The sequence below is a fragment of the Sciurus vulgaris genome (genome assembly GCF_902686455.1).
Source record: "Sciurus vulgaris genome assembly, chromosome: 9".
NCBI classification, from domain to species: Eukaryota; Metazoa; Chordata; class Mammalia; order Rodentia; family Sciuridae; genus Sciurus; species Sciurus vulgaris.
Window position 1 is genome coordinate 66,157,140 of NC_136469.1, and position 14,427 is coordinate 66,171,566.

At 34.1% G+C, this 14,427-nt stretch overlaps 1 protein-coding gene across 5 annotated transcripts in view; it reads right to left on the bottom strand.

Moving 5' to 3' along the window:
• GRID2 (glutamate ionotropic receptor delta type subunit 2) overlaps positions 1-14,427 on the bottom strand; it is a 1,449,748-nt gene that overhangs the window by 544,088 nt on the left and 891,233 nt on the right. For all 5 annotated transcript variants that reach the window (XM_079153230.1, XM_079153229.1, XM_079153231.1 and 2 more), the window contains exon 8: positions 8,949-9,068. In XM_079153230.1, the coding sequence (XP_079009356.1) occupies positions 8,949-9,068 (120 nt within the window). The remainder of the gene's footprint in view (positions 1-8,948; positions 9,069-14,427) is intronic.

The following is a 14,427-nucleotide window of genomic DNA, read 5'->3' on the forward strand; positions in this document are numbered from 1 at the left end:
TCAGAGGGAAGAAAAGGCAGAGAACTTGAGGTCCAACAATAAGCCCTTGGGATTATGGTTCAATTGAACCTACCATGCCATAAATGTCACTGTACAGTAAATTAGTCTGTTGTGAGTTTCCAACATACGTAGATAAATGACTCACTTTTTGAGCCTTTAATGCTACCATCTGCACATTCATACAACCTCTTTGAAATAAACCTTCATATCTACCACTTAAAATTTGTTGTCAAAGTATATTTATATGAGCAAATGCTTCTCAATTTGACATATTCCTAGTCTAAATTCCTTTGATAATTACCAATATTGGGTTCTGGACATTGATTATTTGTGGCTGAATCTAGAAATGTGGTTCTTCAGTATAGTTAAGTACTACTGCAGTACACTGGAGAATCTGGGCTTGACTGTGTGTGTATGTGTGTGTTTCAGAGCTTGAGATAAGGCAGATTCCACTCTGTTTCATTGTGGGTGCTATCCTACCCAGTAGAACAAGGAGCAAATTAAGCCTTGCTTCCTTCTTATCTGATGTGCTCTTACCAACCAATCTCTGGCATGTAGACTAGAGATGACAACATGAATTGATGAGTCTCTAAGTGAGCTCATGGATGTCTATAAACAACCTGAGGGTCTGCATAGCAATAGCAGTTACTTCCCTTACAGTAAGTTCTTCCCTCAAAAGTGGTAAAATAATTCATATCAAGTATATTAATCAGGATTCTCCAGATAAACAAAATTAATAGAACACATATATTCCATAATTAAATATAAAAACAAACATATCATATAAAGAGATTTATTATGAGGCATTGCTTTATAAATTATGGAGGCCAAGAAGTCCCAAGATCTTTTGTCTGCAAATTGAAGAATAAGAACAATGAGTGTTGTAGTTCCAGTCTAAACTCAAATAGGGAATATATAGAATATATAGAGAAATAGGGGAGTTAATGGTATAGGTCCCACTCTGAGTTTAAGGTCCAAGAACTGGCAGTAGATGGGGGTAATGATGTAATTCCCAATTGGATTCCAAAAGTCTGAGAATCGGGAGTGCCTATGTGTGAAGGCAGGCTAACATAGAAGTTACAGGTTGAAAAGGAAACAATTTTACCCTTCCTCTGACTTTCTGTTCTATTTAGGCCTTCAACAGAGTGGATGATACCCACTCATGTTGGTGAGGGTGATATTCTTCACTCAGTCCACCAAATACTAAACTCTTCTGGAAAGATCCCACAGACACACCCAGATACAACGTTTTATTAGCAATTTGGACATCCCTTAGTGTTGGGACTAATGACACGTTAACTAACTCAGGCTGACTCCTTACTCCCTGGCGGGTGAGCAAGATCAAGGCCTCAAAGGCGGTTTCAATAGTTAATGACGATGAATCGGACCACCGTCAGGGATTGGTTAACAATAGTTCCGAAAACGTGATCAGCTCGTGCTTGCCACATAGTCCTATGCGACACTTGCCTGCGTGAACACCCCATGCCTTGCTGACCTTTAAGCTGATTGGTTCCCGCCTAGCCCCCACCCTACATAAAAGCTGTGTGATTTCCTCAATAAACGAGTTCCTGCTGTGACGGGTCTCCTTGACGGGTCTGATTGTCCTTGGCACGGAGGGCTGGGAGTGGGCGGTCAGTTGGCCTTACCTATCCCGGTCTGACCTTGTTGGGGAGTGTCCCCTTCCCTTGTCACTGGTCGAGAAGAGCAAGGGGGCTTAAGACCCGACACCTTAGCACAGTAAAGAGGACACCAAAAAATCAAGCAAACAATTGTAGTCTTCCATAGAAGCCCTATTTCAGATAGAACTTGGACTTGAAATTGTAATCAATCAGGCATCCTTCTTCCACTCTGTCCATAAGACATGAGCATCATCCCAACTACAAGAGATATCTCCTATTCTCTCCAAGAGGCAGTGGATATGACCTACCTAAGTAGGACTCCTTTAGAAGTGATCTCAGTCTAAGCAGCAGCTAACTCTTTCAGAAAGTCAGAGTAAACCTAAACATCAATGCATACAGCTATTTTCTCTACTTTGCAGTGATGGCAGATGGGCTCCTTCTGCAGCAGAAATAATTTGGTTCACAGTATATTCTTTTTAAGGCACGGACTTTCTTTACCTATCAGAGGACTGCTGGGATCAATGATTTTTAAAGTCTTACACATGGAAATTTTTTAAAATACTACAGTGAATATTCATCACATGACTTTGTGGTATGAAATAGTTTCTTTAAGATACATCCAAATAAAAGATGATAGAGCTAAATTTATTAAGATTGTATGCCATGTGCAAAGAAGGATGGCAGAAAAATAAGACTATTTATTAACAACATTTTCTAGATTCTACTGTAAAAAATACTCCCAAGATACAAATTCATTATTAGAAATGTTACAGTGCATACATATGGCATATTTTCCAAATTATGAACTTTATATAAAATATAAAGACTAGGTTTATGCAGTCTATATTTACCACCAGATTCTCTGCTATTAGCTTTCCATATAATTATAGACAGCATACTTCCAAGCTTTGATTAGTAATCTTGCAGAATTTTGGTCAGAAAAAAAAAATGTTGAAAAACCTTAAAAGGTTATTGTTTCATGCTATTCATTGGGATTGTCATGTATAATGCTCTGTCAGTCACACCTAAAATAAAATTTCTTTCCCAACCTTACATAGAAATTTCTTGAAAGAACAACTACTAGACTTTATATTTCTTGCATTGGCTTCCTGTGTTGGACAGCATATAAATTAATATCCATTTGCAAACAGGCAATATTTTAAGTATTCCTCATTATATAATCTATAAACATTATTTCACCTAATCCTTACAGCAATCCTGAGAGATACATATTATTACAGATTGAGAAGTAGAGACTCACTTTGTTTAGAATTCTGAAGACAAGTCATTCAGCAAGTGACAGTCAGAATTTCAACTTAGGCGTATCTGATACCTAAGTCTTTTCAATTTAGGTGTATCAGAACAAGGGCTATGCACCCTTTTCTACCATACATAATAATTATAGCTTGGTTAGAAATGATATTGAACTACAAGAACCAATAGTCTTAATGAGCATGTTGTTTTAGTAAGCTTTTTCCATGCTGTGACTAAATGATCTGACCAGAACAATTATAGAGGAGGAAAGGTTTATTTGAGGGCTCACAGTTTCAGAAGTTGTAGTCTATAGAAGGCCGGCTCCTTTCCTCAGGGTTCAAGGTGAAGCTGAACATCATGGTGGAAGAGTGTGTCAGAGGGAAGGGACTCACATTGCAATCAGGAAGCAGACCGTCTCCACTCTCTAGATACAAAATATATACACCAAAACCACACCCCAATTCCAATCTCCTTCAGCCACACCCTACCACTTCAGTTAATCCCATGAGGGATTAATTCACTGATTGGGTTAAGACTCATAACTCAATCATTTCTCCTCTGAACCTTTCTGTATTATCTTACATGTAAGCTTTTGGGGGACATCTCACATCCAAACCATAACACATATACTTTAATGAGTCCTTCCATTTTTCTTAGAATAACAAATCTAACGACTATTATCTCTCTTATTCTCTATGAACTCTTCCAAACAAATTACACATATCACTTAATAACCGTTAAAATTGATTATATTTTTGTTGACCCAGTGTCCAAGTCTGCTAGACATTGAGAATAAAAAGAAAATAAAAGGATTATTATCATACACTCACATTCTCGTATGGCTTGTCAACAATTAAGTTATGTGCATGTACTTGTTACTTTTCATTTGAAAAAAGAAAAAAAATATGGCAAAGTGTATAGAGGCAGAGAAGAGTCATGTGGATTCTAGTATTAATATGCATATATATATATTCATTCCTTCATTCATTAAATACTTTAGTAAGCATTTGCTGTTCATTATGTGTAGGGAATATGATAGGAAGAAACAGAATTTATCTCATGGAGTTATATTACAATGGAAAAGACAGACAATAACAAGTAAATTAATCTTATTTTCCCATATGCATATAAGAAAATTATTTATATGACTATATGTACATATATACTATCAGTTTGCAAACAGTATTATAAAGAAACATAAAGTGGGATAGAATAAAAAGAAAAAAAGCTATTTTAGATATCCTAGAATCAGAATACAAACAAATAATGAAGAATAGTAGTAAAATGTTTACTCCTTGGCCATTTTAAGGCAAGGCTATTCTTTCCTCTTTCTTAGTTCAAGGCATTAAAACATTTTAGTTTATTAAAAATGGACCAACCACAATCTTGTAATACTCTTTGAGAAAACAGCACATTATGTTTGCCTGGAATGCAAAGATTTTATATTTGTGCATTTAATGTTGGAGAACCTGAATAAAGATTCTAAATCTATCTGAAATCATTGTACCTAGAAGCTAAAATATCTCTGCTGTACCATTTTATTTCATCAACTTCTGAGAAAACACTTTTATGAAGATACTAAGCATTACTATGCAATTAAGATAGGTTGTGAAACCAGCTTTAATCTACTTTTCCTAGCTTTATTTTCTTGTTTGTGATAAAGTTCAAAGACATTAAGTCTAAGAGTATTAAATTTTAATGCTAGAACTCAGTCTTCACAATAAAATGCAAGTAGCATTGGCAACTGAACGAAACAAAGAAAATTCAGACAAGTAAAAAAAAGCTGTTACATTGCATTCCTCTTCTAAGAAAAAGCATATACTGATTCTTCAAAAGCAAAGTTATGTAATTTAATCATTAACTCTTATAAAAATTTTGTTTTAGATGATTTGATACAATGATACCATTGGAATTAAATCTTTCCTTGGAAATTCTGTATTGTAATGAACAGAAACAGGAACAATTATATTATTGCAGAGTTTAAGGATACAGAACATCTGATGATTTCTAAACTTGGCTGAGTTTCACTTGAATTTATCTCAAGGATATATGGTGTGCTAACACCTTCAATATACTATTTTCTGAAGAAACACCTTACACCAAAGTAAAGGAAATATCAGAGCAGGAAAACTCTTCATTTTGTTCAGTATCAGTGAAGAGTAAATAATCCTTTTCACATTCTCACCAAATGAAACCTTCATTCATACAATGCCAAGAAAGCAGAGACTAGTCCAAAATTTAGGACTGAACCCTTGGTCAAATCCTGAACAGACAAAACTCTGCTTAGTTTATGAGATCTGACAGTATCCCTGCTTGAGGTGATAAGGCTGCAGGCATTGTGTACACTTAGCCACTGGCAGCAGAATAAACACTGACAACTTGACAGTTCATCAATTGGAAAACCATTCACTCTTTCTGAGACATGGAGAAACTGGGAATGGAACCTTAATTTCAGGCACACATCTAGTAAATCTATACTGCAAAAAACATTTGCAAGGCAATGTTTTCCCTTGCTAAGTATTTTTGAAAACATTATTACATGTGTTAATGCCTGTATGAATCAATTGCCCCATTTATAAGTGGAGCTGGCAATCCAAACTACTTAAAAATGTTCTTACAATTACTTGAGAGTTGGATTTGGAATTTTATCAATTCAGCAGTTAAAGTTATAAATTAGTAGTAAAACATATCAATTGTAGAAATAAATATTTTAAAATTAAGAATGTTTAAAAATTTTTAAAATCAAGAATACAAAAAAATGTGTCAACAATGTAAAAGGCACCACAGAGTAAATATTTGATGAAAATAGTACTTTTTCCCATAATGTCTATAAAATGCGAGCTCATAGGAGCAGGTCAAATCAGTTTAGGAACTGGAGCACAGAAACTCAAACAACTAAAAGTTCTGGAGTTATTTAATATTTTTTAACAATAATGTAGACATGATATGATATTTATAAATCACTTACTGGCAGAGAGAATAAATTACTGAGTTTGAATTCAGAGCAAGGTGAAGCAATTACATTGATCTTAGAATTACATTAAACCACAATGTTCTTAGAAGGCTAAATGAAGTGCTCTTCTACCAAGTATGATATGGTGAACACCTGGAAACCATCCCTTCTTAGAATTATGAATTCAGAAGTTTCTCTCCCCAAAGACTACTTCCTGACTCTGAGGATTTTACTTAATCCATTTTAAAATACAGGCTCTTCAGACATGTTGAGGGCTCTATTCTCTTAAGCCTTACTTTCTCTCTACTGTTGAGAATTCTCCTATCTTCCCTGTTACTTATGTACAATTTAGATTTCATGCTTTGTCACTTCAACTGTATCTTGCCAAAATCTTTGACTTCTCTGCCTCATTGTACTATCAAAAACAACACAAAACAAAATGAAAACAACCTCATGAAACCTCAAGTTTACATTAATTCAGTCTCATTCGGTCTGCTGACTGCTACCAAGCAAACATTTAAGACCATGGAGATCCATGTTATAGTGAGTTCTTTAACCTCAAGGGGGCCAACAATCCTGCCTGGCAATTCTATGTATCCTAATCAGTCTCTCCTGTCTACCACAGCAAACACTTCAAAACTGATTCACCAGTTTCATTATCTCCATTTTTTTGGTTGTTTTTTTTTTTTTTTTTTTTTTTTTTTTTTTTTTTTTTATTAGGGATTGAACCCAGGGGTGTGTAACCACTAGCCACATTCCCAGCCCTTTTTATTTTTTATGTTGAGACAAAGTCTTGTTAAGTTGCTGAGGCTGGACTTGAACTTGCTATCCGCCTGTCTCAGCCGCTCAAGTTGCTGGGTCTCCAATGTTTTTGAAACTTCTCCTTAGCAAATTAATCTCATTCTCTACTTCTCCAGGAAGAGGTAAATATATTTTAAACCATTCCTTTAATTTGCAAAAGTGAAGACTTGCTTTCAAATGTACCATTGTTTCTTTACCTGCTCCCTTATCACTCTGGATAATATGGACCCTCCTCATTCCTAAGTTAAACAGTTCATCTAATTCTGGATTGGATTCAGTTCTCTTGGACCTTTACCAATGATCGACATTCTTTCTTTGATCTTCATCTCTTCCTCTCTCCTGGCTTTGTCTGTGAGCATTCATATATATTCAAGTCTCACATCCTAAAAATTCTCCCTTCCACCATCACAAATTCATTTAATTACTGCCCAAATATGTTGCCTTCTTCACATTTTTACTTTTCAGTGGTTGCTATTAAAATACATGGCATTAAATACATGGTCACTCTATTGTGGTTTTTCCCACTAATCAAAAGTAATTGCAAAAACACTTATTGTATATTGGACCTGGTTCTGGATGGTTCATATTACTAACTCATTTAGGTTAGTGAGCATAATCTTAGCATCAAAATCTAACAGAAAGGACAATTTCAGGAAACCCCAGCCATAAACATCAATGAAAAAACCTTAAGCAATATGATAGCAAACCATATAATTTGTTGTAAACATAAATATGATAATTTTATGTAAGTGCAAACAATTTTCATGTAAAAATTATGTATATACCAGGAATAGATGGAACTTCCTTAGTCTGGTGAAAGTTATTAAAAATAAAAAATACTTTGTGTTCTAGTATATTGTTGACATATTTTTCTCTCAGATTGATAACAATCCAAGGATACCTACTACTGTTATCTCCATTCAGCATTTTCTCAGAGGTTCTAGTCAGTACACTAAGGCAGGAAGAAATAAAAGGGTGTAAAATTACAGAAGAAGAGATAAAAACTCTCATTGATTTTAGATGATAAGAAATAATTAGAATTAAAAAGCTGAGCAAGGCAGTCAAATATAAAATCAATATATAATATCTATATTATTTTCATGTCAACAACAAACATAAAATAAAAATTTAAAAGACACCATTTTATATTCATATGCTATAATACCATTGGGGAATACAAATTAAACAAACAAAAGACCCCAACTCTGCTGCTAAATAAAAATGTGTCATGAGACAAATACGGTACAAATGACTAATACAGTATCCCTTATGTGATATTCCAGGCCAAGCAAACTGTCCTTATTATTGGGGATGGAAACAGGAGTAATGGGACTTTCTCAGTGATGGAAATGTCCTATAATTGGATCTGGTCGTGATCATATTGGTGTATTTTATGAAGCTTTTTATGTTTGCTATTCTTCACTATAAAACAAAATTTAAAATGTATTATGATAGCTTCAACTTAGCATAAATTTTCTGAGAAATTTTTATTGACCAGAAGTCCTAACTTCAATTTGTCGAGGTTTTCTGAAACTTACATCAGCCCTATTGAACACCTACTAAAGAGCCACTTATGCACAATGCAGTCAACTCCATACAGATAGAAATTTGCAGTTATCATCTCTGTATGCAAACTCAATCACCTCAGGTTTATCCCTACCAAAAATACATAAAAATGGCAAATCCAAACCATAGAAAAGGCATTTCTCCTAGGGCTTTTACATTTCTCCTTGAGAAAGTTATTGTCCAAGCGTTTCATGAAACATCCTTTATTGGCACTTAGCTGCTTCTTATATGATCTGTAGTATATAACAAGAGTTCATTTCCAATGACTTTATACTTATTACAAGGTGCACATAGAAATTGCAATACTATAATGTCACATTTTATTGTAGACTTTCTGTCCTACCATAGAAAATATATCCAAGCTATTATTCTGATTTTGTGCATGTTACAAACTAAAAATCAAGCAACGAGGCATTATATAAATATGAAACTCACTACTTTATAAAAATTATCATTATAATGAATGAAAGATAATAACCATTTCCCAAGGCAAGCATCAGATTATTTTTTTCTTTAAATTATTCTGAGGCATAAATAGAATTTATTGCTTAATACTTCTGTATTTAAGTACTTAAATACTTAATATTTAAAATCATTTCAATCCCTAATTCTCACAGACTTTCTCTGACTCTCTCCCTCTCCCTACTTTCTCTTTCAAGCTACGATACCAACTGTGATCAAACTGCATAGAGAAAAGTCAAGCAAATCATGAAAAGCATAGGCAAAAGTATATTTTAAAATGTGTCTGGGCTTACCTTGCGAACACCTCTGCCAAGCTCTTCTCCATAATTGGTTCCAAGAATTTCAAAGTGGACATTGGGATTACCTCCATTCTCTCCAAATTCTAGCTCTCCCGTCAAGCCACTCACTCCGCCCTGAAAGGAGAGAACAAGTACTGATATAAAATTTCAGAAATAAAAAGTAGTAACAATAAAACATAAAAGGAAGTTCTAGGAACTTAACTTCCACCTAGAAAGTAAATATTTGAAACACACAATTATTAAAAGACCTTTTAATAGGTACACAACATAAGAGTACAATTGAAAGTAACCTTGAAATTCACTTAAATAAATTTCACCCACTTGTCATACAGACAAGGAGATTTAGTTCCAAAGAGTCAAATGACTATTCAAAATGACATCATGTAAGAGCTGAGACTCAATTCCAGGCTCAAGTTTTTGCTGCCTTAGAATTTGTTAGAATGCATGGTGTTCCATCAAGCACAAAAAGCACAACACAGAACGCTTTGCTCCAGCACAATTCCATTCACATTTCATTTAAATTTGTCCCTTGGAATCTTAAAATTCATGTTTTTTAAAAATTATTGCAGGCTTATTTTCCTCCTCTGTAAACATGAAGTTAAAACAAAAATATACTGTATATTTCAAAAAGTTAGAAGAATTTGAATGTTTTTTATCATTAAGACAAATTTTTAAGAGATGGATATGTTTGATCTGATGTAAATATTAGACGATGTGTGTTGTATGTGTGCGTGTGTGTAGATATGTGTATCAAAAATTACATGGCACCCCATTATTATATACAATTTTATGCTCTTATGTATCAGCTAAGAAATTTAAAATGGTAAAAATGGTAAATTATGTGTGTATATATATTATATATGTATAATATATACACAAATATATGTATATGGAAGCTAAATTAGGCTTAAAAACTGTTTTTACTCTTAACTGGTAGTGCTAGCTGTTGAGATTCCTCGGGAACTTCCAAGCTTCATCTTTCATTCAACATGACAGATGTTCCTTTCCCCAACAGATGGCAATGTAGGTCATACTTCTTTCTTGTTTACCATTCTTTTCTGACTTCAGTTTATCAGCCTTCATATTATTTAGGATTTTACAAATCAACATCACATTCTGAGTCATGTCAATGTCAAAGTATGTCTGAATTAGAATTTTGGCCTAATAATGGCTTTTATTTGGACAACAAATTATCTCAGTATATAAACTGCTTTAATTATCACCTCTGTGATGTTGATAGTAGAATACATCTCACTTGTCATAACCTGTAACTCCACTTCTCATCTTTTTTGGCTGGCATTATGCTGTCTGCTATATCTCCTACTACATCTGAGACTTTCAGGCTCTCACTGGATGCTAATTCATAAAAGGGGCTCAAGAGACCATTATTGATGTTTTTCTACTTTAATATGAATTTCAGTGTTTAGTGAATTTCATTTTTGTAACAGTAATAATTAACAAAATTAATCACCTCTTTAATTATATAGTTTTATTTAGAAAGACGCTATTGATTTTTGATATTTCTGTGCTCTTTTCACACACAATTTGGCAGTCAAGGGCATAGGTCATACTTCCTGGATTTCACCAACAGTGTAAGAAGGTACTAGCTGCATACTTGTCCAAGTCTCTTAACTTCTTTATTCTTCTATTTCTATATCTGTTAAATGGGAAAAGAATAGAACCTATCCCAGAAGACAGGTTTATGATCCTTATTATAGTTTTATATATAGTATTTATAACAGAAGTATATAGTACTTGACATGGTCAGAGCTCAATTACTATCATTATCATCATCATCATCACCACCTCCACTACTACCTTATTCTTTAATTTTGGAGGCTAATTCTATAGATTGTAGGCACAGTTTTTTTCTTCTCATGCAGTTTATTGGGTTTAAAAAATAGATTATATGCATGAATATACAGATGACTTTGGAGATGTTTTCATAAGTTTCAACTCAATTATATCTATTGATTAGTATTTTGGAAGAAGAAAGTTAAAACAGCTAATGTAAGATCTATCACTCAGCTAAAGTAAGCAAGTTTAATATCCCTTTCAATGTTAATTCCAGACACATAGTCTAGCAATATTTACTAGGAAGAAGAATCCTTATGCATACAAAACTTTTAGCAGGATATCCTAGGCTAAGGGATTATCGTAGGAATTATTGTAGTCAATAAGCCTAGGAATATGAATTAATGGTCCCTGGAAAATATCCTGAAGCTTTGCACTTTTTAGTGATAAAAACCAAGGTATTTCATAATGCAAATGGTTCTATTATGAAAATAAATCTCCTAAAACCTTCCTTGGAGATAGAATGTGAATGTCCAATGTGGGAAGAAAGGACGTGGGAAGTCATGAAGAAGGGCCCATACTCTCTCCTTTGCCTATGGTCCTTGTCTGACTGTACTTTGATAAAGGGAATATATCCAATTCTTACAAGTAAGTTTGATTCTATGTGTTAGCCAAGTCTTAATATCTCAAAACATCTGCTTATCACTTAAGATTGACGACTAAATACCATGGATTTATTATCAGTAATATCTCTAAATGGCAAATACAGCAGGTGTTTGACAGATGTAGCTTTTTACCACACATAAGTTCAAACCAATGGTATTCAGAAATCTTATTATAGGAAAATTTTGTTGTAACAAAACACATCTACCTCAGTTACAGGTCCTAATTATATCCAAATCTTAACTTTCTCCTTAGTAATTTATTTCTAGGAAAAAGAAAGGATTGTATATCAACAAGATTGTTATATACTAAAAATATTATCCCCTGAAATTTTTAAACAGTTGAGCACTAGACTTCCTGTTGTTATCTTATTATTCCCAATCAATACTCACATGACCAGCTTTTCATGCCAGCTAGTGTTGGTCATGAGTGACTTGGTGGACCTGCTTTGAATAAGGTACAAAAAATACCCCAGTAAATCGGGAGACTTGCATTTAGTTTGCTGCAGCCTTCACTTACCTTGTTCACCTGTTTGACTTTGTAAATTTATCTTCTTTATGCTATATTCTTAATGAGCTGTTGGCATGCATAATCAGCGAAACCTTCCCTCATGAAGATGTCAGGGATGCTTGAGAGGTCAGCATTTTAAGCAAATAAACCCTTTGAATGAAGCCCCTTGTTATCTCACCCAGACTTAACCTCTCTGGTTTTTTGATTGCCTTAGAAAATTCCAGTGGTTTTGGACTTTTTAAATTTATTCTCAGATTAATCTTGAAAACAGAGTCTTGGTAAAAATCTATGCTGTCCAGATGGTAATGAGTGGTCATTATGTTTGTTCATGCATGGTTATATATATTATTTTATCTCAATGAAGCAGCAGATTTTAAACAAAATAAGCTAATGAGACATTGATAGAATGACTATCACATACAAATAATTTCTAGATGTCCTTTAACTGACAGTAAAATTGCTGGAAGACTAAACCTTTTTAAAAATACCAAATAAATTAGTTTGGATTTTATCCTACCCGTTTGATAGAGAAATATCAGTGGGTATTATATAGAGAGCAAAAAGAATAAAAATAAAAGGGAGAACCAAAGGTTGGAAATAATTTATTACAAAGGTTGGATAATAAATTCTGAAAGGCAAACTTTGTTGTTCCCCTATGGATAAGATAAATGGGAAAAAAACGAGAAAAAATATTTACTCAGAACTTACTTTACTCTGTTTATGAAACCAAAGGTGTTTTTCCTATACCTGAAATTAAAAAGGAACTTAAAAACACCTTAGGAAGATCATATAGAACATCAAATATTTATGATATTTGCCTAATTTCCTAATACGTATTCCCAGGCTCCTTGTCACCCACAGACATGCTTGGTAACCATGGATACCCTTTAAAAAGCCATGAGCCCTGCAAGGCAGTGCACACACAGGAGTTGCCAGACTCAGCAGATGCCCTCATGTCCCCATGTTTCATCAGTGTCAGCTTCAGCGAGAAAAATCCCTGACAGGAGAGAAATACTACAGTTTCTACCTAGCAAAGAAATATAATAGTAAGTAGATAAATATCAGGATAAACTAAAAATAAACTAAAAATAAAAATCAAAAACTTAATGTATGAAACATTTAAAAAAATTGATTTGACACACAAACACACACACAGTCTCAAATATTCAATCAATGGAGAATTGCAGCAAACTGTGAAGTAAATAGCATTTTAATTATGCTATCTACATCTTAAAGGAAACTGAGGCATAGAACACGACTTCACTGAGGAGCCCATACAGAAACCTGTATTTTGTGCCTCATGTTTTTTTCTCTGGACTTTATAAACTGTGTGTCCAATAAAATATATATCTATATCACAGCAATTGGAGTAAATCATGTACAATGACAAAGGTTGATTAGTTTTCCAGAGTGCATAGAACACATAGAGAAAATTATCTGGACTGAGAAGAGATTGCTTAAAAAGTGAATACTGAATGAAACCAATTTAAAATCTATAGCACTTTACGCACTTTCTAATTCGAATAATCTGAAGTTAGAGTGTGCATTGATAAGTTCATAGGAGCCTGTTCCAAGGGCAAAAAATGACTTTTCTCCAAAGCTCCTGTGGTAAAAAGTTTATTTGTACACCTTTTTTTTTTTTTTTTTTTTTTTAAAATGTATTTTACTTTCCAAGTCAATGCTATCTGTGGTAAATCAGATTATGTTTTGCTATATTTTCTCTTTCCTTTGGGTTTATAAATCCTAAAAGACATACAGTGTGTTACACAGAAAGGAAAGTAATATGTTTCCACTTAAATATAGAAATTTAAAAAACAAACCAACAAAATAACATCTTAGAATTATTTTTGTCCAAGACATAAAACTAGAATAAATTATTTTATTTTTCACATATGTGAAAAAGAAGTTAATCACCAATCTCCTTTGAAATCCTTAAATATCTCTTAGAGATCTGTAATTCTGTCTAGCCCATGTCTCACATCCTGGTCCAGATCTCCCCTGAGTAGGAGCCTAGCCCTCTTGATTGGTGTTCTCTCTTCTATCTTGTTCTCATCCAATGATAGCAGCAGAATGGAATCTCCATCTGGCAGCCACAGGGTAATCTGATGTTGGGACCCACTCTTTAAGATACTTCATGGTCACCTTCCCATGTGAACAAAGTTTAGAAACATTAACATGATTATGGGACCCTTCATGATCTTCCCCATCCAGCCCTTGGAGGCCTGAGGAACCATGGCCCTACTCTATACATTTAACCTTGGGCATTTTCACATACTTGGGTGAGCCAGAGTCTCTTTCTTCCAAACCTTTGAACTTTCTACTCCCCTTGTATGAAACATTCTTCCTTCCCCATCGCCGAAACATGCTTCTCTTCCTTTCCTGGCTGATGTCTACCCAACCTGAATGTTTCCACCTGTCAGTCTTCAACCCAAGCAGAATCTCCTGTCACATATTTCCAGAACAGTTGGTGTTTCCCCTTTTGTAGAACTGATCACACTTATATTTT